We start from the raw sequence: 27,277 nt of genomic DNA on the forward strand, positions 1-27,277 counted from the left end.
GCCTATTAGCTGGGCTTCAGAAAATGAAATATAGATGAGTATGACGTAAGGGTGGGTGGGTGAGGGCGGGTGGGGGCAGATGGGCCCAGCTGAAAGTGAGAGCGAACTAGTTCTCTTCCAGCTGATAGTCGCAGCTACCGGTTCGCCCAAATCGGGCTGAACTGGTAGAATCCCACCAATAGTGGGTTCCAGATCCTGTTGCAACCATACCCCGGTCTCCCCACATGAACGCGCACAATGCACACATGCATCCTTACATCTTGTGATGCCTCTGCGAGCCTCCACGACACTCCAGCTGCTTGGCGGAGCGTTGCACAGGAACCATGTGCTCCGTGCATGTGTGCGTAAGCGCTGAAGAACTCAAATACAGGTAAGGAGCTCAGGCAGGCAGGTGGGCCCTCTGCAGCATTGTACTGGAATGGTACCTGGTGCTCTGGGCAGGTACCGGTATGCCCATAGCAGGGAGTACCATCTGCAACCCACCACTGAATCCCACCCCTGAATGAAATACATCAACTAACTTGGAAAGGCATGCCTATGGTAACATAAATGGGAAAGGAGAATCCTAATCATTAGCAATGGGGTGATAAAGTGATGTTATCTCTCCCTGAACAGGTGGCTCACCCAATTCGGTGATGAGACAATTGTGAAATGGGGATAAACCCCAAGTGAGAAATACTGAAATATTTCCTAGGAGGGAATATCCACTTAGAATGCTTGTCCCAGGATGCATAGGATGATAGTGGTAGTAGTACTTTCCTCAAAGTTGTAGAGCAGCTAAAGTATTTTCACTGGTTGCAGTGAATCAGCATTTATTTGGAAATAGCACCATGTGAATGACATAGCCATGTCCAGTAGCAGACAAAGGGAGAAATTGTCATATGATAACAGTCTTTAAGACTGGGCCCTTTAAATGGCAAGCAAATCCATTAGTTCTAGAATATAAATTCAGATCGTTTCAAAGCGTGCAGAAAAATTTCCCTACTTGTTGAACTAAGCCTTTCTTGTGGATAGTAACCCTCATCTCTCTTCTACTGGGAATAGGAGAGAAATGTGTTTGATTAAACCCAAGCCTACCTCACTTTGCCTCTTGGTACCAATGTGAATCAAAACATGCTTCTTTGTTCACAATCCATATATTTCTGAATTTTGCAACACAATTTCATTTTCATTGCAATTTTTAAACAAATGGAAATGAGGGGAAAATCTATCATCTTTCTCTCATCTCTTTCTTTCTCCCCCCTCCTATCTATCTATCTATCTATCTATCTATCTATCTATCTATCTATCTATCTATCTATCTATCTATCTATCTATCTATCTATCTATCATCTATCTATCTATCTATCTATCTATCTATCTATCTATCTATCTATCTATCTATCTATCTATCTATCTATCTATCATCTATCTCTATCTATCTATCTATCTATCTATCTATCTATCTATCTATCTATCTATCGTCTGTCTATCTAACTAGCTATCTATCTAGTATCTATCTATCATGTATCTATCATCAATCAATCAATCTATCTATTAGCTATCTATCAATCATATATCTATCATTATCTCTCTCTCCTATCTAATATAGCTAATCTATCTAATCTAATCCACTAATCTATCTAGCTATCTCTCTATCTCTCTAATCTATTTTATCTACCTAGCTAGCTAGCTATTATCCTCATTATCATCTGTTTCTGATAACAGTGAGCAGCAATGCATTATTCATAGCAGCCCCTGTCCTATGAAACATTTTCCCCCTTGAATTCTGGCAGGGCTCCGCCCTCTTAGCTTAGTCATTAAGAGTTGGCTTCCTCCCAGCACGAGGCATTGAGGAAGCAAAATTGGAACTCAGGGAGGGATGCTGGGCATCAGCTTTTCATGTTTGTTTGTTGACTTTATTTTTTGTGTTTTTATTATTGTCGTTAGCCTCTCACAGTTATGTCTCACAAGATGGGCAGTCATATAAATCCAACAAGCAAAGGAACAAACAAGGAAACAAATAATCCTAGGGAAACTGCACAACAGCACCAGCCATCTGTCTGTAAGTGCCCATGATTCTCCTGTATAGTTTGTGCTTTGCATGGCTACGTGACCTCTCCTGGGATTTAAGCAAAGGAACACGAAAAGTGCTCTGCATGCAAATACACACTTTCCCAAAACCACGAAAGCACATTTCTTCTGGAGATGGCTAGAAGAATGCAGCTGTTCTACATTTCTTCATGCCTTTTTTTTTTAAAAAAAAGATTTTTATTAAATACATTTCTTAGTACTTAATAAATATCGTGTTGTCTGGTTATTTAATTTGCTTAATAACACAAATTTACATTCTTAATCCCCACCCCTTTTTCCAAACCATTGGTAAAATAGATTCCATGTTTGATAATATTCTACATCTTCTTTCTGTTTAATTTTTCAATGTCAATCTATCCATTTCTGCACAATCTAGTACAGTGATGGAGAACCTTTTTCGCCTCAGGTGCAAAAAGCACACATGTGCACTCTATTGCACGCGCTCGTGTGCCCACCCCACAAGTTAATGCTCCCCGCGCAATGCCCCCTGTACATCCACTGCTTTGCGCATGCGTGCACGGCTTTCTTGGAACCTGGGGAGGGCGAAAACGGTCTTCTTTCCTGCCAGAGGCCCTTCTGAGGCCAGAAACAGTCTGTTTTCCAAATTCCAGGTTGTATCTTGGGCCATTTTTCTCCCTCCAGAGGCTTTAGGAGGCTTACCTAAAGCCTCCGGAGGGTGAAAAACAGCTCAACACACAAACCGGAAGTTTAGGAGCGGACTTACGGGTTGCCCGTTGGGCCATTTCTCTCCCTCTGGAGGCTTCAGCAGGCTTCCCAGGGAACCTTCCAGAGGGCGAAAACAGCCAAAAATCAAGGTCGAATATCAGCTGGCCAGCACACGCATGCACGCTGGAACTAACAGGGCCATGCCTTGTGTGCCCTCAAAAATGCGTGCCATAAGTTTGCAATCACGGATCTAGTATCTTCCTGACTATCTCTTCATTGGATCTTCATTTCTCCAGTATTGTGTGAATATAATCCTCGCTGCTGTTAAGACATGTAATATTTACATACTTTTTAAATTCATTTTTTCTGATATTATACTTGATAAAAACAATAGTCATGCCCTTTAGATGTTATGACAATTGTATTTTTTTCTAACTGGACCAGATTCCCATATTTAGTGGGAAACAATACATTAAATAGTAAAAATATTTGCTTCAGAACAGCACTCCAACTGGAAACCTCATTGATTTCAGAAGAAGCAATCAAGGAACCAGGACAAATCACATGGAATATGATTGAGCCTTTGGAAAAACTCACCATTAATAAGTGCGATGTTCAAACCACGACCGACGTTATTTTTCACATTGCTCATTATCCTAAAAAATGCAAATGAAGACAGAGATTGAGAGTTGAAGTTCCACCAGCATGACTGGTAAAGGCAAACACAAAGCCTATGAAATGAATATGCACAAGTACACCGACTGCACCAAACTTACATGTTGCCATCAAAGCATATGGAAGGACCAACCACATTTGCTGCACCACTGATGATTCTGAATGCAAAAGTATATTCGGGACATCGTTTTCTGTTATTGCACTTATTTGGTACTACTAGTGTTTCTGGCAAGAAAATTAAGAAGGGATTAAAAAAATAGTATCCTGTAAATTATATTATGTGAGAGATCTCTTCTATTAATTGGGACCCATCTACCACATCATTAATACAAGTTCTGTACAAGTAAGTCCCTGACTTACAACCATTAAGCAACCATTCAAAGTTACCATGGCGGTGATTTTTTTTTTTGCAACCAGTCCTTATAGTTATGATTGTCACAGAATTCCCTACAAGTCACGCAGTTTCCTTTAAAACGATCTGCGCATGGGCACAACACTAAACAACAAATAGAAATTACATTTTTAAAATGAAGATTGTTCTGCGCATGTGCAGAACAGAAAATCAAGATGGCATTGCCGATCATAGAACTGGTATGGTATCACGTATCCGCCGGAGTTACTACCTATTTGGCTGAACCGGACTAAATAGGTAGGAACCTACTGCTGGTGTGTGTAACACATGATCATCATTCATGTGAATGATGGCTTCTACCAAAAGAGTCAATGGGGGAGCCAGTTTCCCTTAACAATCACACGATTCAGTTACCAACTATAGTGGTTTGCTTAAAAGCCATGGCAAAAGAGATAATAAAGTTGATCCTTGCTTAGCAATGGAAATTCTGCTCCCAGTTGTGGTCATGTGTCAAGGACCAGCCTGTACATTTTCCCCAAATATTTCCAATCATTTTATGGGTGCATGAGACCAAGAATGATATTGGCCATCTTAGGCTTTCTGTTGAATTTTCATTTTGCTTTGTGATAGCCTTCCTTGTCTGTTTCCACCCAGTAATTTCTCTCTTCTTTCTGAATGATCAGGGCAAAGCCTTGTTAGTAATTTTCTGTTGGAAACTGTATCAATGACCTTAATTTTATTGAGATACCAGCTGACAGGGTCAAGGCCAGAGTTTGGCTGTCTTAGGTCCACTACTGATGTCTACAACATATTCCATTTGATAGGTCCAGTTGGACAATGCTAATCGGAGCACTGCCTCCAGCCAGAGGCAGCCAGATAACTCTGCCAAGCATCATTGATAGTAGTAAGGATGCCAATGACCCCTCCAAATGTGGAGTCAGCCCTGCATCTGATGAGGAAAAGAAAGGAACTAGGTCTCAGACATCAATAGGTAAACTCTATAAGCATTAGTGATCATGTCTCAGCTTCAACTGGTCCAGGGGTGGGTTTCTGTCGGCATTGCTGCCAGTTCAGTGTAGGTGCGATTTTGCCTATAAATAGGTCTGCGCCGGCGCAAAACATTTAAAAGGGTCAAAAAAAAGATGTTGCGATGATTGGGGAACTGGTTTGGGGGTGTGGTGAGCATGCCATCACTACCAGTTCAGAGACCCAGTCACCATTTCCACTACCGGTTCCACCAAACCGGTGCGAGCTGGTAGGAACTCACCTCTGAACTGGTCCTAAAAACACAGTTGTTGGGGGTAGAATTTGTTAGTTTGGATTAGATAAAAAAGGACCAGACACACTAAGAAGGATTTCTTGGACCTCTTAATCCAAGAGACCAAGTATATGGGCTCCTTTACTTTCTGTACCAATGCATTTGCAAGGAAAGGAAAGAAAAAAGAAGCCATTTTGTCCTGGTTTTTAATCGGGGTGAAATCCAGCAGGTTCTGACAGGTTCTGGAGAACCAGTAGCTGGAATTTTGAGTAGTTTGGAGAGCCGGCAAATGCCACTTCTGGCTGGCTCCAGAGTGGGGTGAGAATGGAGATTTTGCAGTATCTTTCCCCTGCCATGTCCACCAAGACACGTACACAGAACCGGTAGTAAAAAAAAAAATTCCCCACTGCTTTTAATTAAGGGGGAAAATATCACGGCAGCTTTGTCTTCTCATCTTTACAAGAAAGGAGACAAAAGTGTGCATGGAGAAGAAGGCTGGCTGGAACAAGGAGAAGGAAAAGTAGACATTAGACATTCGGGGGGGGGGGGTGACCAATGTTTATTCTCGGGGTTTTTGTCCTGAGGGGCTTTGTCCTAAAATTATAACCATAGAAAACTGAGATCTGAAGAACTAGGGTTCTGATAAAAAGGTAAAAAGAAAAAGAAAGAATACTGAAAGAAATGTACTCACTTGTAGTTGGTCCAATGTGCGACCCTGCAGAAGCCACCAGAAAAGACAAAACAGAGTATTTTAAATCAGATTAGAATCAGCTCTCTTACTGATTGTTTTATGAATGGATTTGAGAGCCTCTGGAATAAAAGGGACCAAAACCTTTTGGTCTCATTCATTTAAAAGTTGACCACTGAAAAATATGCTATGGGTTACAGTATCGTTCCTTGTCCCCACAAAAAAGAAATCTCTGAGGTAATCCTCCTGCTTTGAAAGCAAAGAAAAGGTTTGCCTCACAAAATCCTAGGTTTTTTTTTCTTTTTTGTTAAAAGTCAGAGATAACAGAAATAGAAATTGCATGCTTCCATGATTCATCAAAATAGATAAAATAAGGTGTGGAAGATAGCAGTTTTCCCTCAAAGTCTAGTGGCCTAAAATAATTCATTTTACTCTCTATATTTAAATAAGATGTTATCACTAGGACTCCTAAAGGAGTATTTATAAATTAAAATAATATATCTCTTTAATTTCCCACTTGTTTCCTATAATTGAGTGAACTGATAAAGTGTAATAATTTAATTGCATAACATGGCATGAATACATATGTGAACAGTTTTTATTGTACTTGAAAGATGAAGATGTTTTTGCAGTGTTTTCCTTTTTTCCCCACTTCCTCTTTTATGTATACAATAAAACATATGAAAGAGATACTATTGCAGTGAAATTTGACTAGTCTGGGGCTGGCTATTTTAGGCTGTGTTGATGAAATTCAGCAGAACAACTGAAAGCAATGGTGCAATTTCCTATCACTTGAAGATTAGCGAGAATTGAAGAGAAGTGATGGAATTAATGGGTCTCCAGAAGATTCTCGTTTCCACTGTAAAACTCACAAAATTTGCCTCAACACTTGCAATAATGTTACACATTCACAGCCCACTTCAGTCTTCAAGAAGTTCAGGAGGCTGAGCTGCAAAAGTTACCCAACTTTTCATCTACTACAAAACCCAGTTTGACTTTGGAGACCAGCAATAGAATTATGCAAGACTTCAGCCTTCTAATCTGATGTCTGAAAGGAGGGATGAAGACATAATTGTAGTTGTAAACTCTCAAAATCCTCTCTGTGCTTTATCTTCCTAGGTTAAGTAAAACAAAAAATGCCCAAAGGATCTTCTGTTTGTGCTTTTGGGATCTTAAGTAGAACCAACATGTACTTATTAGATTGGGTAAAGGAAGGCACACAAAGGCTTCAGTAACAACAGCTTTTTATTGCAAGTCAGGTAAACATCCGGCTGAGGAAGAGTTGGACAGCAGCCCCTTTTAAAGGGATCTGTCATCACTGGGTGTGATGTGTGGAACAGAGGACTTTGGTGGAAACCTCTGTCAGTGGTGGGGGGATATCTAACACCCGTCCCCTCTAAGATAGAACAATCCAACTGGTGACGTAGTCACACAGGTAGGCGGGCTTTTGCGTAGCTCTGCCTGATCTGCGCAGTTCAGTGGGAGTGGTTTCTTTGGACAAGTCGGAAGGACTTGTTTGCTCCGCAATTCTGCCTGGTGGAAACTCCTGGAACTTTTCACAGGCCGTGGCTGGAGCTTCTGGAGTTGACGCACTCGGAGCTTGCTGTGGGCCTGCATCAAAATCAGATAAGTCTTCCGATATACTCGGGCTTGAGTTGGATGTGGAAGGATTGCTATTTCATTTTGTAGGGCTTTGACTAGCACGTGCAGAAGCTATGGAGTTGGTAAATATGCCTTCTCCAATTCCTCCCATCCTCAAGCTCTACTAAATATGATCAAGGACCGGTAATTCCAATGACTGTTGCAGGAATTCACAGTGTTCCCCTGGTGTAGTTGTGGGCGTATACTGAATCTCTTATGGTAAAAGATCGAACCTTGCTAGTGGAGTCAGGGGGTGATGAGGTAGAAAAATTTGTATGTAACCGGTCTAAGTGTGACCTTAGGTGGCGCCCCATGAGAAGCTCAGAGGGGCTTCTCCCAGTGGTAGCACTGGGTGTGATGTGTTGAATCAGTAAGTAGTGGTCAATTCGTGTTTGCCAATCACCTGGGCCAATCCTGGCGAGGGCCTCTTTTGCAGATCTTACCATTCTCTCCACCTGACCATTGGAGGCTAGATGGAGGTAGCTAGGAAGGTCTCAAATGGCATAGCCATAAATTGGGGCCCATTGTCAGAGACCAAGACATCAGGCAGGCCATGCATGGAGAAAAGTCTCCGTAGTACCTTGATAACTGCTTCCGCTGTAGTGGAAGTCATCAGGACTACTTCTAACCATTTTGAGTAAGCATCCACAACTATGAAGAACGTTTGGCCATGTACCGGGCCAGCAAAGTCAATGTGCACCCTGGACCATGGTGCTTGTGGTTGCTCCCACTCCTTAGCAGGCACCTCTGGGGGAGCCGGTCTGGACTCCTGACACGGTGTGCATGTGGCTACCCATTCTGTCCATGCTAGGCCACCATACGTAACTCCTTGCCAGAGACTACATCCTGACTATCCCAGGATGCCCTACATGTAGTGCTTCTAGTACTGCAATGCGCAGTTTGGTGGGAATAACTACCCTGTCCCCCCACAGCAAACACCCCTTAATAACTAACAGTTCATTGCGTTTGGCAAAATACATTTTGAAATTTTGAAGCCCCATCAGGCTCCTTGGGCCACCCCCTCCACACCCAGTTCAAAATTTGCTTTATTGTGGAGTCCTTTGCAGAGTGGCATGCAACAGCAATAGATGAGACAGGTCCAGTTTCCAAGTAGTCAATGAGAAGGACCAGCGTCTCGGAGATGGAGTCGGCGAGAAATTCAGGCAATGGGCCACGGCTCAAGGCATCACGTGCCCTAAAGTGGAGCCGGGTCAGGTGAATGAGGCAGTAGGAGTAGGCAGCCAGGAAAATAGTCCATCTGGTCATGCGGGGGGATACTGTTACTGGAGTGGGGCGATTCCCAGCCAGTAAGCCCAACAATGGCTTGTGGTGCGTAACCAGTTCAAAATCCCAGCCATAGAGATATTTGTGGAATCTTTTTACTCTGGCTACTGCAGCCAAAGCCTCGTGGTCCAATTGGCTGTGGTTCCACTCTGCGGCGGACAATGTCCTGGAGTAAAATGTAATAGAGGCCTTGGTGCCATTAGGCATGCGGTGGCTGAGGACAGCGCCGACACCAAAAGGTGAAGCATCACAGGTCAACACCAATGGCAGGGGCTGGCTGCATTGTACTAGGAAAGAATCCACTGACAAGAGTTGTTTTACTGCGGCAAACACATCGGTCTCAGCTTTGCCCTAGAACCATTTCATGTTCTTGGCTAGGAGGCGATGTAATGGTTCAGCAACTGTGGCTTTCTGTTTGAGAAAGATGCTGTAGAAATTAAGGAGCCCGAGGAATGCCCGCAGCTCGGTCTGATTGCGAGGTGTGGGGGCATCCTGAATAGCTTTAATTTTTTGTGAGATCAGGTGGATTCCATACCCATCGATCAGATACCCTAGGAATTCAACCTTTGGTACATTAGTCTGACATTTTTCTTTTTTGAGGCAGAGACCCTTATCTCTAATTCTGGCCAAAACTGTTTGTATGCATTTTAAAAGTTGCACCTCATTTGCAGCCAATACCAAGATGTCGTCGAAATAGGGGACGACTCCTGGAATCCCCTGCAAAAGTCGTTCCATGATGCTTTGGAACAGTCTAGGGGTGATACTAACTCCGAATTGCAGGCGGTGGCATTTGAATGCATCCCTGCACATCACAATGGTTTGGGCCTCTGCCGAGGTGGTGCAGTGGTTAGGGTGCAGTACTGCAGGCCACTTCAGCTGACTGTTATCTGCAGTTCAGCGGTTCAAATCTCACCGGCTCAAGGTTGACTCAGCCTTCCATCCTTCCGAGGTGGGTGAAATGAGGACCCAGATTGTGGGGGCGATATGCTGACTCTGTAAACCGCTTAGAGAGGGCTGAAAGCCCTATGAAGTGGTATATAAGTCTAACTGCTATTGCTATTGCTGCTATTGCGGTAGCGCCATCTTACTGGCAATTGTTGGTATCTCTGCACCATATCCAATTTTGCAAAAAGTTTTCCTGGGCTGAGCGAATGTAGTAGGTGCTGTACAATGGGTACAGGGTAGGTGATTTGTTGTAATGCTTTATTAATTGTGCACTTATTGTCTGCGCAGATGTGGACAGACTCATCAGATTTAACAGGTGTCACAATAGGTGTCTCCCAGCATGCGTGATCGAGTGGCTCTAGGATGCCCTGGCTCACGAGCTTGTCAATTTCTTTGTCAATTTTAGGGCGGAGAGTGAAAGGTACTCTCCTGGGTTTTAGCCTAATTGGGGCTATAGTGGAGCCAAGCTAAAGGAAATTTGGGTTCCCTCGTACTTACCCAGACCGGTGCCGAAAACTTCCTCGAACTCCTTAAAGATGGCTTCAGCACTGTCGTCCCGCACGGAGTTGATTCCAGTCACTTCCATCCCCAAAGCTTGGAACCAATCTAGCCCCAGGAGGCTCTGAAGGTTGCCACTGACCACTGTCATGAGGAGGTTTTTGCAGAAGTGTTTGTAGTTTACCTGGAAGGTGCCTTGTCCCATGATGGGGACCTGGTTTCCCTGGTAATCGGGCAGGCAGATGTCAGGGTTTCAGAGGTGCTGCTTCTGTAACTTCAGGATCGCTTGCTTGAGGACTGACCATGGTCTTATGGTCAGTGATGACCCGGTGTCGATCTCCATCTTGCATGGAGACTCCTCGATGAGGACAGTGACTTTCAGCTTTTTGGAGCGCCCGGAATGGATTTGTCTAACAGAAGTATGATTGGTGATTCTGTTGTCGCCTTCAGACTGCCGTGGGTTCTTCTGCCAGGCCCCTGGTTTGGGCCTCTGTTGACGGCTATATGTATTTTTGGGCTGTCTGCTGGCGGTAGGGAAATAACTGCAGCACATCTTGGTGATGTGCCCCTTCTGCTCGCACCACTGGCAAGTTGCATCACAAAAATGGCAGGACGGTTGGGCATGGTCTCCCCCACAGTTGGCGCAGGGCAGAAATTGTGAATTGAATTTTTGTGCCGGCTTGGTGCGGCTACTGCGTATGCGGTAGCTGTCATCCTCCTTGCTTTCAGAGCCCTCGGGCTCATTCATACACAGGTACTTTTCCACGCAACTTGAGATGTGCTCTGGTGCTGTAGGGTCTCCGTTGATTTGGCGGCTGATTTGGATGCCCTAGCCTTGTCTACTGCGACCTGCAGTGAGAGGTTAGATTTAGCGAGTAGCCTCCTCTGTAAGGTAATGTCTTGCACGCCGCAAATTATGCGGTCCAGAATCAGTTCTGTCCAGGTCTCGGAACTCACAGTATGCTGCAGCTTTCCGGAGTGCAGCCACATACTCGTTGATTGTTTCGCCCTCCATCTGGTTTCGGATGTTAAATTCGTGCCGGTGAATGTACTTGGACGGCTTGGGTGTGTAGTGGGTCTTCAGCATCTGTTGTAGTGCAGACCAGGATACCGCTTGGAGTGGGGTCGATTCCGAGAGGCTTTTAGCCGTTTTGAACACTTCCCGGCCACAGTAACTGAGGAACATGTTCTTCTTACGGCTTCTGGAACGCTCATGAGATCGTTTGCCTCGAGGAAACACTCGAATCATAACATGTATGATTCCCAGTGCTCGATGGCTGGATCATATGGAGTTGGTGGGGCGTGCATAGCCATCCTGCTTCAATTTCATCATTCAGCGATGGCTTGCTCGATGCCACACAAGATGCTCCGGGCTGGATGTACTTGCTCTTTTTGTCCCCCTAGTTGCCTTCTGATCCCACCCCCGTCGCCAGTGTTAGATCGGGTAAAGCAAGGCACACAAAGGCTTCAGTAACAACAGCTCTTTATTGCAAGTCAAATAAACATCCGGCTGAGGAAGGGTCGGACAGCAGTCCCTTTTAAAGGGATCTGTTAGACCCTTTGACCAATGGGATTAAATCTCTGTTCCCACCGGAACAGAGGACCTTGTCAGTGGGGGAGGGGAATATCTAACTGTACTAGAGAAAGTTATTAAAAGAAACATCTCAATTTGGTGAAAATTCTACAGATATTCACAAGTGGAATCTCCATTAGATGTTTCCCTTGACTTGCAAGGGTGTAAATGGATGGAGATTAGAAAGTGGAGGATTGAGTTTGCATGTAAAAAAGAGCTTATATCTCTCATAACCTTTAGCCCTGAGATGATATGAGCATACAGAACATTTATTAACTCACATTTCTACCTGGCCACAATCCAAAGACTCCTGGGGGCTAACACAAGCAAATATTTGGCTTTCAGATGGAAATTCAGATGATTGATTGAGTTTAATCAGTATAGAACAATATGAAGCAGGAAAACAGGAAGGAACAAGAGTATTATGAATCTGAAACATTATCTCTGTACTATGCTCTAGCGGAAGCCAGAAACGGCATCTGGTCTTAAGGTCCACACATGCCCCCATCAAGACAAATAATTTCAGGGACAAATGTTTCAGTGAATGAAACTGTTCTCATGTTGACCCTTATTTTCAATCACCTTCTACTCTATCTTCCTCTGCTGTGGTGGAAGCTATTACTATAATCTTCTTCTGCAGAAAGGGAGTCTTTTTCTAGAGTAGAGAGAAAAGTCAACCCTTCCTATTTTTTCCCAGAGGAATGCTCAATCCCAGTCACATCTTAAATATAGAAGGAAGACTTGATCTTTTCCTGCTCTTGCACTATAAGAACATGTGCCTGGGGAAATTGTAGGAGAAGAACTGCTTTACCTTATGGTGAGAAAAAAAACAACAGGCGTCAATACAATAGCAGAGTTGGAAGGGACCTTGGAGGTCTTCTAGTCCAACCCCCTGCCTAGACAGGAAACCCTATACCGTTTCAGACAAATGGCTATCCAACATCTTCTTAAAGACTTCCAGTGTTGGGGCATTCACAACTTCTGGAGGCAAGCTGTTCCACTGATTAATTGTTCTAACTGTCAGGAAATTTCTCTTAGTTCTAAGTCGCTTCTCTCCTTGATTAGTTTCCACCCATTGCTTCTTGTTCTACCCTCAAGTACCTTGGAGAATAGCTTGATTCCCTCTTCTTTGAGATATTGGAACACTGCTATAAGAGCCGAGGTGGCGCAGTGGTTAAATGCAGCACTGCAGGCTACTTCAGCTGACTGCAGTTCTGCAGTTCGGCGGTTCAAATCTCACCGGCTCAGGGTTGACTCAGCCTTCCATCCTTCCGAGGTGGGTGAAATGAGGACCTGGATTGTTGTTGGGGGCAATATGCTGACTCTGTAAACCGCTTAGAGAGGGCTGAAAGCCCTATGAAGCGGTATATAAGTCTAACTGCTATTGCTATTGCTATCATGTCTCCCCTGGTCCTTCTTTCTATTAAACTAGACATACCCAGTTCCTGCAACCGTTCTTCATATGTTTTAGTCTCCAGTCCCCTAATCATCTTTGTTGCTCTTCTCTGCACTCTTTCTAGAGTCTCCACATCTTTTCTACATCGTAGTGACCAAAACTAAATGCAATATTCCAAGTGTAGCTTTACCAAGGGATTATAAAGTGGTATTAACACTTCACGTGATCTTGAGTCCAGTAGCCCTTTTCTGACTAACACATTTTCTCAAAAGCTACACATATTTGTGAGCTGCAGCTCACTTCCTCTAAAGAAGTTAAATCAGATAAAAAAAATCTGATTTAAATCAGGACCCTCCTGAGGCAGGTGCAAAATACTTGTATCCCACCTGTACCTTTTCATGGTCTTTTGGAACTCTAGGAAGAAGAAGAAACAAGGACTGCATCATCTGAGTATATTGATTTTGTGATCTTGCAGCCTGCTAATTTGAGGGCGTTGTTGTCAGAGTTGTTCACGGATTCAATCATGACGTTAATGAACAGATTAAACAGGGAAGGGGCAGCTGTATATAGCCAACAGGGAGCTAATATGTTGTAGAAAGTCAGCACCCCCCTCCCCAAGAATGAAATGCTTTGGGAAATATTAAAAAGGCAGAATATTATATTTTCTTAATGGAAAAACATGGTGTTTTTTTTTAAGACAGAAAGCAGACTCAGTCTTTCTTAATAGCCTCCCCTCCCCAGGAGATATTTTGCACCCATTAAGAAAGACTGGGCTAGCCTATCTTCAAAACAAAAGACCTTCAGCTCCGGATGATGGGATTAAGAACAGGATATGATCCTTTAGGTCATAATAGGATCAACCCACCACTGTTTAACAGAAGACACAGAACTCACTAAGGGTATTTCAGTCATTTCAAACTTCAACCAAATTTGGGAGCTCAGACAAACACCTAGGGTTTGCATTTCCTCTTCAGCCTATGGAGCCAGCTATGACCCCTGCATAACCCTACATGGCCCTATGAGAGTCTGACAAGAGCCAATAGAATACATGTTTTTGCCCAGGAACAGGAAGCTCAAATACAAAGCTCAAAGAAGGTATAAAAACCCCTCCCTCTCAACTCCATGTGGTCAGCTGCCCAGAGCCACAAACCCATGTGGTTCGGCTTCATTAAAAAAAACATCTTTCCTATCAGCTTCTATGTTTCCAGTGTCTTTTTCCCAGTTTGGAACTGAACTAGATGGATATTTCTCCCAACAATGTCATGCAATCCATTCTTTCCAGGACTACAGTTTAGATGGAAAAGATGGAAAACAGTAAAAGAGACTCTTTTCCTTTTTTTTTTTATGTTGTTAAGCTGGAAGAGCCTAGTGGGCAAAAGAAGAAGGAAAAAAGATGGAATGGAGCTGAGATGAAAGAAGTATCATTTATTATAACTTACTCAGCCATGTCTTCGCATTGATTGAACGCATGCTTGTGTTCTTCAAGTAGGTGCTGGCAAAAAGCCAGGTTGCAACTAAGGTAAACAGCACCACCACAATTCTTAGCACACCTAGGCCAGAAGGAAGACAGAAGGTCAGGTACAAGATGAATTGAGAAAGCTGGGTGTATTACCAAGTAAATTCGTAACAACTAATCCTTGCTCTGCAGCCTAAATGTCAACAATATTACTAATCCTTTTATGTGTCATCTCATTTTCATTCAATCTATTCAACAGTCCATAGTTAAAACAATCCATGGTTTATGGCTTGTTCAACCTCTGCCAAGATTCATATTGTTAGTTGCAAAATCATGTCTGACCCATCGTGACCCCATGGATAACATTCCTCCAGGCCTTCCTGTCCTCTACCATCCTCTGGAGTCCATTTAAGCTCATGCTTACTGCTTTGGTGACTCCATCTAGCCACCTCATTCACTGTCGTCCCTTTCTTCTTTTGCCCTCAATCTTTTTCAGCATTAGGCTCTTCTCAATGAGTCCTTCCTTCTCCTTAGGTGGCCGAAGTATTTGAGTTTCCTCTTCAGGATCTGGCCTTCTAAAGAGCAGTTTAGGGTTGATCTCCTCTAGGACTCACCAATTTGCAGTCCAAGGGGCTCGCAGGAATCTCCTCCAGCACCATAGTTCAAAGGCCTCAATTCTTTGGCGCCCAGCCTTCCTTATGGTCCAACTTTCACAGCTATACATTGCAACTGGGAAAACCATAGCCTTGACTAAATGCACTTTTATTGGCAGGGTAATGTCTCTGCTTTTCAGTATGCTGTCTAGATTTGCCATAGCTTTCCTCCCCAGGAGCAAGTGTCTTTTAATTTCTTGGCTGTAGTTCCCATCTGCAGTGATCTTGGAGCACAGGAAAATAAAATCTGCCACTAGCCAAGATTCATACATTCTACCAAGTTGCACTGTGGTTTGTTTGGATTTTGTAAACCATGACTTATGGCGTGGGATGACATGTAAAACCAGCCACCAAGTCATTATGCAGCTAGTCATGAATCAGCCAATAAACAAGGATGATAAGATGGAACATGAAGGATCCTCTGAATAATGGAGATCAGAATGGAGAAAATATGTAAGACAAAGCTAGGTGAGGACAAATCTAGGTGCTGAATTCAGTCCTTTATATTTTCAAATAACAAAATTATTTTTTGTGAGGAAAACTTTCCTCACAAAACCCTGGAAAATTAACAATGATGAGCTATAACCAACTTGTACAAAGACAGAGATAGTGATAAGGAGGAGGAGAAGTGGCCACAGATTTTTGAAAGTGGAAATAATAAAATATTTTATGCACCTCATAAAACCTTAATCTAAGGACAATATTAAGGTCCCCAATAACTTTTCAGTTCATTCATTGGATCCCTCTCTAATACAGTATGCTTAAACAAGCTAAAGCAAATTCATAAAGAGAGAAGCAAAGACAGATACAACGGTTTTAGGCTGTAGCAAAGTTTTGTTTTAGACCCTGAACCTTGCAATCCTTCTACAGAATAAATTTTGTATCAACCTAGATTTGAATTCTCCAGGTCAAATCCATTCTCCAAATCCATGTATTTGATTATTCCAGCTTTGAGCATTCTTGCGAATTTCCATGCTAAGTGATATCAATTCTGGGAGTTGCATATTTTACGTTTCTGTTTTAATTACTCTTGCATGCTACAAGGTATGCCATGGATGTTGCAGTTTACTGTAGAAGTCAAACAAACCATCAGATGTCTGTTGGTAAGAAAGGCACGAAATGCCATTTTCTATTCATTTGCCAGTCAGGGGATTTAAAATCTGAATCTGCCCATCCAGGCAGGCTGGCCACCAGCTTAGCAGAGAAAATAGTGGCCAATATATCACCAGGAGCTACAATAAGGACTGCTAGAGAGGACGAAGTGCAGGTCCTTTGGGTCAATAATTCACTCTCAACCTGTAATGTTATAGGGAAGCGACCTTGGGAGATGGGAAAGAGCTGCAGTTGGTCAGATAAGAGGCAGCTTAGCCTGCAGCAGGAATGTGGTTGTGGTAAGTGGCACAGACTGTCTCTAGCTTTTTGGGCTGTTAAGAAGATCCCAAGAAGTTGGGCTGTTGTTGGGTTGCAACAGGGGAGAAATCCACTTTCAGATTTGTGGGGTTCTGTTAATGCAGCCTTACAATAAAGTAGACTCTGCTCGTATTTCCTGCCTAGACACCCCACACAAAGCTGACACAACTCCATCTAATTAATATGGTGGTAGGGAAAATGGGAGGAAAATTAAGCCAACCCTACAACCGTAACTCAAATCCTCTGCCTGCCTTTTCCTTCCCAAGATATTTTATCTGACCCTGAAAGAGAAGGAACTTTGAAGTTGGACAATATCCTAGATCTTTACAAAGCTGCTAGACCAGTTAGTTCCCACACTCTGGGTGGGGGACTCAGAAACTGTCCATGTATAGTCAGTGCCTCAAATGAATGGGCAGCCACTAAAAGGAACATTCAAAAAGCAGGATGCTGCTGGACAGATTGTTCCTCTGGTGGTTTGTTCAAAGAAGGATTTATATCTACCCATTGTGGAGACATGAAGTATCCTCCTTTGGTCCACAAAGCAATCTTTTGTCCCATAGGAATATCTATTCTTGTGCAACCAGTGAGAAATAGACATTACATCTTTAGTTGGGCCAGAAGTTAGTCTGGGGCTTCCTCGAGTACAGAATATAGGAGTCTGGGATCAAAGTATGACTCCATGGGGATGCATGAAACAAAGAAACAAACAGCTTTGCACAATCAGTCCAATGTTAGATTGATGGACATTCCTTTCATGACATTTATTTTCAAAAGGAAAAATCCTGTATTGCACCTGTAGACATTCCTATGTGCAAGTTAATTTTTTCCCTCCCTATTTCTGCTTTGGTGTTTTGATAATGATGTTAGATTTACTTGAAACAACTGTCAGTTTCAAGTTTTTTTTCTGATAGAATCAGGAATATCTGCTTTATCTAAAGAGCTGAAATCTAGGAGCTGACATCTGATGTTATGGACAAAAGTATCCAAAAATATCTGGTGGATGATGAATGGCAATGATCAGCTGTGAGAACTAAAAACAAAACTTTTGAATCTTTTTTCTTTCCCTATCAGAGCCTCTCAGTTTCATTCATTCGCTCGTTCGTTTGCTCGTTCATTCATTCATTCATTCATTCATTCATTCATTCATTCATTCATTCATTCATTCATTCATTCATCGTATTTTGACCTTGCTCATCTCTCCTAAGTAACTTTGTTGCTTACCTGTTGCTCGCATGTTTTTATTCCAGTGCAGTGAAAGATGTATGGAAGTTTATCAGAAAGGACACCAGCTAACCTGTTGAAGCAAAAAGACCAAAGAACTTACTTGGAAGAATATTAACTGCTGTAGAATTAAGCAGTATATAGTATGATGTGGAGAGAGTTGTTTTGAGGTGTGAACAATTCAAATGTGTTCATAATTCCTCAGCATAAATGACATGGACATTTATTGCTGCTTGATAAACAACAGAAATTATTTTTATTTAATACCCCAACCTTCTTCAACCTACAGTATGTATTACTTTCTATGCAGTGGTGGGTTCTGGATCCCAGTCCAATTGGTACGGTGCAGTGGGGCTTGGCGTCCACTACATGAACATGCGCAGTGCCGGAACGGTACCCGGTGCTCCTGGCAGGCACTGGTACGCCCGTACCAGGGCATACCAGTCATAACCCACCACTGTTTCTATGGGGCTATAATGGAGATTGGTTTAAGGACCGTTGATGAATTTCATGCCTGACCAAGGATTTCATGCTGACCACTCTGTGATTGAACAATCACACATTGCTTTGAATTTTACTAAACTTGTGATGACTGGAATCTGGGGAGGCGACAGTTAAAAAATTCAAGATGGCAGCCACAACCATGTAAATGAAGCACTGCTACCATTTAAAGCATATTGCTTATGCAATGCCAGTAAGAAGGGCTTTGATTTTAAATGTGCTGCCTGATAGACACACTGTAAATATCTTGGCTTTCACAGGACCATCTCAGACAGCAAACTATTATATGCTGATCTCATACAGATTAAAAGAAAAAAAAACCCACTATGCTGCCTAAGAGCAGCCAGGCATTGTTTATTGTTTCCAGTTGTTCATAAGTTTTATTGTACTATCATGGCAATTTTTTCTTTTTTTTTTAACCCCCTAGCAAAGCACTTCTGTTTTAACTTCCATTAAAACTAATGAATAAACAAAAAGTAGAAAGGGGATATTGAAACTTTTTTCTTTTCTTTTCCAATTCTCTTTTCCTTTTCCTATGGTCCCCTTTTCCACTATGGGCCCCCTTTAAATACCTTTTGTGACCATGGACCATGGCCATGGACCAGAGGTGGTATTCAGCAGGTTCTGACCAGTTCTGGAGAATTGATCTGAGTTCAGCTCCTCTACCCTTAGAATGCCTACCTGTATAGCTCAGCTGGTTACTTCAGATTAAGCAAAAGACATTACAGAATCGCAGACCCCAGATCATTGTTTTTGGGGTGATATCCTTGGAGAAAACCATACTGCCACCAACTCTGACGGAGCAAGCCACTGTCAAGTGCCAGGGAAATCAGGGGATTCAGGCAATTCAAATGGGCATAAAAATTTATGAAAAGCTCTATTGAAAAGCAAGAATCTGAACTACTAATAGTCCAAGCAATTGGCGGTAGATAAAAGAACCAGGAATATTCAAAGTAGGCTATATGTAAAACTTTTGTGGGCGTGAAGGGACTGATGGCTGATGATGCATTTGATTCCTCCATCAGGCTCAGCCTGGTCATCTCCTACATAAAAGAGAGAGCAAACCCCATTCCTTCTAGCAGTGAAGATGTTGTTGGTAACAAAACATCTGCAAGAAGACAATCAAGTTGTGATGAGAAATTCAGTGACGTTTTGAAAGTTGATGTGAGCTGACCAAGGATGGATGTCCTATTTCACTGCATAAGTAATTTCTCTACTGGACCTCAGTTTTTCTGGCATTCAGAGCTTTAATTATATCCCAAGATTCTTCCATGGAGCTTTTTCAAATTGAAGAGGATGGGCAGCTTAAGATAATGCACCGTGGTGGAAAAATATCACCAGGAAACACTGTTGCCTAATCCAGCCCCTTTACTATTTAACCCAAACCAAAGCACAGGCTTCAAGCCAACAAGAGATTAGCTCTTTCTATTTTTTTTCCCCTTTCTGCTTCCTCTTTCTCTTCCCCAGAAAATTGATTGTAACTTTCTCAACACAAAGGTGTTAAGGTGATTTACCAGAGATCCGGCTTCACTTTGATGCCTTTGGATTCAAAGTTTAAAGAGATGAAATAATTGAGTTATGTGCGTAATCAAAGAACTGCATACAAAGGTAAACACAGCTGTGTAATCCACAAGTTGAAATTCATTCCTTGTCTAAACAAGGATGCTGAAATATAAGGAACAAATCAACGAATAAACTGTAAGGAACAAATCGACTATTCATCCAAATCATTGCCCTCCAAAAGTATAATAATATGCTTTCAGATGGTGACATTTGCAATGAAAATTGGGAGAAAGCTACTTGGTACAGTGGATATTTCAATAAATGCATTTAATTTTGCATTTGAAAATTCACATGCAACTCACAGCTCTGTGAATTTTGCAATGCCATTTATTAATCCTCACACCCTGAGAACGTTTATTAGGAAAATACCTGCTCAGAAATACACATTATGATTAAATAATTAATAAAAATGCACTGTAACACAGAAAATGACTTACATCATCCAGGTTACTTTCTTATTACTTGTATATCCCTTTTAGTTGTTAAGACAATGTACTTTTGTATGCACAGTGCAATATTTTTTTTGAAGTTTCTTGTATCTTGTCATTTTAACATCCATTTTCAAATCAGTCTCAATAAATGAAATAAATAAAACAGATTCCTCTCCCATAACATTGTTTAAACAGAATCTATTTAGAGTATATAGGCAGACACTTTTTAAATTAAAGTCTCAATCCATTGTTCAAAATATCCATCAGTGTGTTTAATATTAAAATATTTTTCTTTATTCTGTATTTTTAAGTTGAATTTAAGTATTCTTCTTTAATTGTAAGAACAACAATTAAATAATTCTATTTCTTGTAGTTTTTCACTAAGTTTTCTCAAAGACTCATCCTATCTTGCTTTTTAAAAGAGTATTCAAAACAAAAGCATGTTTCCCATGGGAAGGTATCTTATAATTAATTCCAAAATCTTATTTCAAATGTGTTTAGATCCTTTGTCCTTCCTAAAATCAAAGCGGTAATCATTCTTTTGCTGTTAATTTCTTCCCATCCATTTTTTAAAGTCCCAAAATTGTATTTAAAACTTCTTTCACTAAGGATTAACAGAAACTCAACTGATGCTATCAAACTTGTCAATCAAAGATAGCTGAAAGGTAGCTATCAAGTAATATTTTTAAGTGATTAGAAAAAGAAGTATGCAAACTTAGTATCCTTTTAAAGGCATCAGTTTGAGCAAGATGCTTATCCCTCTATCTCCTCGAGCAATAAAGCCACCAGAGAACACTGTTCTGTGGTCTCCTCATGAGGAGCAAGTGTCCGGAGTACTTATGGGTGATCTCAAGTCCTCTCCTTGTCAAAAGAGGAATGGCAAAGAGCCAGTCTATTTGCTGGCTCTTCCTCCCACCCCAGTTGTCAGCTGTGATTCTGGTGGAGATGTCTTCGGTCTCCCATTTCTTCCCAGGAAGTCAGAACTGAAAGTTGAACTAGATTGATCTGCTCTAGTAGAAATAAACCTTTGGTCAAAACAGGGCAATGTAAGCCCATGGCTGTAGGCCCAAGATATGGGTCCAATTTTTGCATGCTTTCTTCCACAGTGTAAGAGCCGTGGTGATGCAGTAGTTAGAATGCAGTATTTCAGGATAACTCTGCTCACTGCCAGCAATTCGATCCTGACTTGCTCAAGGTTGACTCAGCCTTCCATCCTTCCAAAGTTGGTATTGAATTTGAATTTGAATTGAATTTATTACATTTGTATGCCTCCCTTTTCCCCGAAGGGGACTTCTCATGAGAAGCCAGATTGTTGGGAGCAATATGCTGACTCTTTAAACCACTTAGAGAGGGCTGTAAAGCACTGTAAAGCGGTATATATAAAACATCCTACGTGTCAACAACTACTTCAGCTTCAACCTAAATAATACTCAGGCAAACAATAGATACAAACTCAAGGTAAACCGCTCCAAACTAGATTGCAGAAAATATGACTTCAGCAACAGAGGGTGTCAATGCCTGGAATGCTCTACCTGACTCTGTTGTTACATCCTCTAACCCACACAGCTTCAACCTTAAACTGTCTACCGTGGACCTCAACCCATTCCTAAGAGGTCCGTAAAGGGGGCGTGCATAAGCGCACCAGCATGCTTTCCATCCCTATTCTACTATCCCCATTTATTTGTACTCATTTCTCTTGTTCATGCCCATCTTTATACTTATACCTGTAATCTTGTACATAAAATGAAATAAAATAAAATATAAGTGTCAGGGTGGTATATAAATCTAAGTGCTACTACTGAGTGTGTTAGATATTAGTTCTAACTACAGTGGTTTCCACCAAGCTCCTCTGTTCCAGCGGGAACAGAGGTTTAATCCTATTGGTCGAAGGGTCTGACAGCTCCCTAAAAAAGGGCTGCTATCAGACTCAACATTCACTGGATTGTTCTCACTTGTTGTACTCAATAAAGAGCTGTTGTTACCGTTAAGCCTGTGTGTACCTATCCATTACCCAATCTAACACTGACAACGAAGGTGGGATTGGAAGGCAACTATGTGAACCAAAAAAAGCATAGCAATCCAGCAAGTACATCCAGCCTGGAGCTCAGGGCGGCTTCGAGCAGCCATTTTTGAGCAGCAAACTCAAATCGCCCTCTGTACACAAAATGGCTAAGCAAGTCCCACCGACTCCGTATGATCCAGTCACCGAGCACTGGGAATCGTACATGCTACGATTTGACTGCTTCCTCAAGGCAAACAACCTCATGGGCCTTCCTGAAGGCTGCAAGAAGAACAATTTCCTCGGATACTGTGGTTTAATCCTTTTGGTCGAAGGGTCTGACAGCTCCCTATAAAAGGGCTGCTATCAGACTTAACCTTCGCTAGATTGTTCTCACTTGTTGTACTCAATAAAGAGTTGTTTATGCCTGTTTAAGCCTGTGTGTGCCTATCCATTACCCAATCTAACAGAGTGCTTATCAAGAAAGTTTACCATTGCTGCATGCCCCATTCTTAGTGCCCCTGTCAAAGTAAGGCTGCTGGTTGCAAGAGAGTAAAATTAATCATTTTAATTTTAATTTGGGGGAGCCATTCGGAAAACAATTACTCTTAGAAATAGAAAAGCATCTTTATAGCTTTATAGAGAATTAGATTTTAAGTTTCCACACTGCATTGTGACAGTGGATTCCATGTTGTTTTCTACCATTTAGAAAAATTATTGTTTTATTATTATTTTTCTTTTTATTTCTTTTATGTTGTGTTTTTAATGTCCTTGTAAGCCGCCTTGAGTCTCCATGTGTGGGTAGGCAGCAATATAAATTTTCTAAAGAAATAAATATATTTAATTGCACTGCACTCCTTTAATTGCATTGTACTGTTTTGATGTTTTTCTTTTAGAAACATTTTTAGAAATTCTTAATGCTTTAAGTCACTTTACAATCTGCCCAGGGAACTTTGATCATTAGATAATTAAAAATACAAGAAAGAATAATGAATAGTAATGACTGTGCTGTTCAAGGCTAAGCCCTCTGAGTTTTACATTAATACAAATATAATGCCCAAATGCAGACATTCACCCAAACAGACATTGCTAACGGCAAGATGGTAAAACATGGCCGCCCTTCACCACAAGGCCAAAATGTAAACCAGGCTAAACATTTGATAAATCAGGACATTTTACTGCTAAATGTGAGGAAAACCTGGTGGACTAAGTGTGGGGGTAAGCAAAAATGACCATTGTAGGACATGAACATTTCAGAGAATTCAGGAATGTTCTAATTCTCCTCTGGACCTTCAGATGTGGCCATTCCAAGGCTAATCAAAAAGTTTTACAAAACACAATCTTCTGTAGCCTGTGATGCACCAGACAACTGTTGGTTTCAGACCAGAATATTCGTGTCCAGAATATTATAACTGGTTTCCACTCAGTAATGTTATCCTCTTTTCTTCACTACCAGTTTGATAGCGGGAGCATGCACAGAAGGTCCACGATGATGTCTGGGTGGGTGGGCGGAGCCTCGCAGTGCCACCGCTACCGGTTCACCCAAACTGGTGCGAACCGGCAGCATACCACCTCTGTTTCCATTTCAAAGAACAGGTTTTAAAAAAGCTGCTGGACCATGGTAAGGAACGGCAGGATCTCAAAGACCATCCCATTCCCAGTATGGTAACTGATATACATCCTAGTCAAAATAAGTGTTAATTCTTGAGCAATGATGAAATATGGGTGTTTTAATGCCAATATAACAGGAAATCCTGGCACTGCACGAAATAATTAAGGCAGATGTGATGACCAATGCAGGTAGTCCTCAACTTATGACCACAATTGTTCCCCCAAATTTATGTTTCTAAGTAAGAAACTTGTTAATTTGCCCCATTTTATGACCTTTCTTGCCACAATTGTAAAGTGAATCTTTGCTGTTGTTAAATTAGTAGCACGATTGTTAAGTGAATCCAGTTTCCCTATTGACTTTGCTTGTCAGAAGGTTGCAAAAGAGGATCACATGACCTCGGGATACTGCAACCGTCATAAAGGTGAGTCAGTTGTCAAGCAGCTGACTGTAAATCATGTGACCACAGGGATGCTGCAATGGACATAAGAGTGAAAAATGGTTATGTCACTTTTTTTAGTCCCGTTGTAACTTTGAATTCTCTTCCTCATTCTCTTCACTAAATGAACTGTTGTAAGTAGAGGACTACCTGTATATCCAAAATTCTCAACCATCGTAACCAGGGCAAATACTGGGATTTATAGCTGAAACACTTTTGCAGGGTGTCATACTGGAATGGTTATTCTTTGTTGTTGTTAGTTGCCAAGTCGTGTCTGACCCATCTCAATCCCATGGACAATGTTCCTCCAGGCCTTCCTGTCCTCTACCATCCACTGGAGTCCATTAAAGCTGCTTCTATGATTCCATCCAGCCACCTCATTCTCTGTCGTCCCCTTCTTCTTTTGCCCTCAATCTTTCCCAGCATTAGGCTCTTCTCCAGTGAGTCTTTCCTTCTCATTAAGATTACCAAAGTATTTGCATTTCGTCTTCAGGAACTGGCCTTCTAAAGAGCAGTGAGGTTGTACTGAAAATTACAATAATCTATAATTGGATTTCAGGAAGAGGCCCCTAAACCTTGAAATATATGCCATTGCAATATTTGGGCAAATCTGACAACATAATTATTTGTTCACTTCAGCTTGCAGATCAAAACAGAATTCCCGAATTCACTGCCAGCGCAAAGCTAGCATGTCATTTAGTCATATTCCTTTGCATTCAAGGCGCTGGATAATTTTAGTTGAAAACCCTTTATTCTGCTTCTAGCAGAATAAGGCTGAAATTGTAAACTAGATGAAGGCAAAGCTGAATAAAGAAGTTTTTGGGACTTCCAAAGTTGCCTGTGACCGGTAGTCCCTGATTTACAACAATTCAGTTAGTGACCATTCAAAGATACAATGCTGAAAAAAGTGATTTATGAACATTTTTTAAACACTTATGACTGTTGCAGTATCCCTTGGTCATGTGATAAAAATTTGAATGCTTGGCAACTAGCTCATATTTATGATGATTGCAGTGTCCTGGGGTCACGTGATCCCCTTTTGCGACCTTCTGACAAGCAAAGCCAATGGGGGAAACCCGATTCACTTAACAGCTGTGTTACTAATTTAACCACTGCAGAGATTCATTTAACAACGGGGGCAAGAAAGGAGGTAAAATGGGGCAAAATTCACAACAAATGTCTCACTTAGCCATAGAAATTATGGTTGTAAGTTGAAGACAACAATTATTATTCTACACCAGGCTTGCAACCTTTTTTTATTGAGAACTTTGTTTCCTCAGGAAAACAAATCCACCTGGGTTACGGGATGAGCAGGGATGAAGCATATCATGCAACAACCTGGAGTCAAATTTGGATGGAGGTGTCCCCGCATTCCCCTGTTCTGTGCCTCTCTTCTTTTCTTTCTGATCTCCATTTCTCTCTAAGGCATGCTGCGGTGAAGATATGCCAAATATTTGGAAGTGATTTATAGCTTGGAGATTTGACATTATGCCAAGGTTCCTGTGAATATCAGCCTAAGGGCTGAATATGGAATTAAAGCCCCAGGGAGCAGGTCCTGCTCTGTCTAAATTCAACCCAGGAATACAATGATGAAGAAACAAAGTCAGTGAATGATGTGCATCAGCTTCCTATGAACCTTAAATCAGTGACTGGGTTAGGAAAATAGAAATGGGAGGTAGGGAAGGAGAGATTATTTAGTTATGCTTTTAAAAATGATTTTTTTAAAAGTATAGATGTGGCTCTGTTTTTTTTTTTGTACAGGGATGGATGGGTGCATAGTAGTCACGAATGTTGTTATGCACACACTTCAATTAAATATGAATTTTATTAGTTCTTATCACAAGAGGTATTATAGCAAGGCAAACAGGCACTTTTTAAACCTTTTCCTTAGTATTCTGGGCTACTAAAATGGTACACCCTCTTCATTTTGAATTCTTTTTCTTTTCTGTGTTTTAATATTTTTTTAGAACTATCTTTATATTTCTTGATTAGCAGACATAAGTGGTTTGCAACAATTAAAGATCTGGGCACTTCTACTTGCATTATTCGGGTGTCAAATCTATTCAGTAGCACCTGAGTTTGCATTCTAATGGTAACTTGATAGAAAAAGACAGGTGAATACATTCATAGCAGATAGATAGATAGATAGATAGATAGATAGATAGATAGATAGATAGATAGATAGATAGATATGTCCTTACCTGTGGCAGTTCAAGCTGTAGGCTGGGTAACTTTGAATGGCTGAAAAGCTGACCACTGTAGCATTTCCCAAACCTCCTTCAGTTCACTGTTCAGATATGGGAAAGCTTTTATTCTGCAAATAAAGTACCATTCAACATAGCAGTTATCCACTGATGCACCTGTATAGGTGTGCCACTGTCCTCTGAATAAAGTTGAAACTCACGAGGACTAATGCTCCAGCATCTACCAATATTCATCCAGCATTCCACCTGTTCTTCTGTTCTTCCTACTCAGTAGGCTTTTACTTCAGTTGTTCTACCAGGATGGGTGTTTCACAAGCATCTTTCACTTCCTGGAGTTTGTTGCTGAATAAGGCACAGAACGTAACAAGTAAAAGGCGGGGCACCATTTATGACTATGCTATAAATTAAATCTCTGGCAAGCCCAACCTCACTGAACATATGCCACGGCAAAAGATTTCCTCAACCCAGGTATTGCGCAGTTCTTTAGGAAATGTCAAACAAACAAACAAACTACAATATATTAGTCAGAACAAGGAAATATTTCAGGTGCTGATGAGAAAGTCCGGTGAATGAGAATATTGGGGTGACTAAAAAGAGGCGATTATCCAACGATTTGTTCGCTTGTTCTCTCTATAAAAAGAAGAATGTTTATAGCTCAGAGTTGAAATAGCAATTAGCACTTAGACTTATATACCACTTCACAGTGCTTTATAGTCCTCTCTAAGCGGTTTACAGAGTCAGC

General features: G+C 41.6%; 1 protein-coding gene across 2 annotated transcripts in view; it reads right to left on the minus strand.

The window, feature by feature from the left end:
* FAM3D (FAM3 metabolism regulating signaling molecule D) overlaps window positions 1-26,888 on the minus strand; it is a 40,740-nt gene extending 13,852 nt beyond the window's left edge. The window contains exons 1-6 of one of the 2 annotated variants that reach the window (XM_087708778.1): window positions 26,533-26,886; window positions 17,790-17,862; window positions 14,489-14,599; window positions 5,716-5,739; window positions 3,516-3,639; window positions 3,337-3,395 (exon numbers count right to left, since the gene is read on the minus strand). In XM_087708778.1, the coding sequence (XP_087564904.1) occupies window positions 3,337-3,395; window positions 3,516-3,639; window positions 5,716-5,739; window positions 14,489-14,599; window positions 17,790-17,802 (331 nt within the window). In that variant the 5' untranslated portion in view covers window positions 17,803-17,862; window positions 26,533-26,886. Of the gene's footprint in view, window positions 1-3,336; window positions 3,396-3,515; window positions 3,640-5,715; window positions 5,740-14,488; window positions 14,600-17,789; window positions 17,863-26,532 lie in introns of both variants that reach the window. The other variant, XM_087708779.1, reaches the window with a different exon arrangement.
* Window positions 26,889-27,277: the final 389 nt, after the last annotated feature.

Source organism: Thamnophis sirtalis, unplaced genomic scaffold, assembly GCF_051295495.1.
Source record: "Thamnophis sirtalis isolate CommonGarterSnake01/CBP01778 unplaced genomic scaffold, rThaSir2_p1.2 scaffold_3, whole genome shotgun sequence".
NCBI classification, from domain to species: domain Eukaryota; kingdom Metazoa; phylum Chordata; class Lepidosauria; order Squamata; family Natricidae; genus Thamnophis; species Thamnophis sirtalis.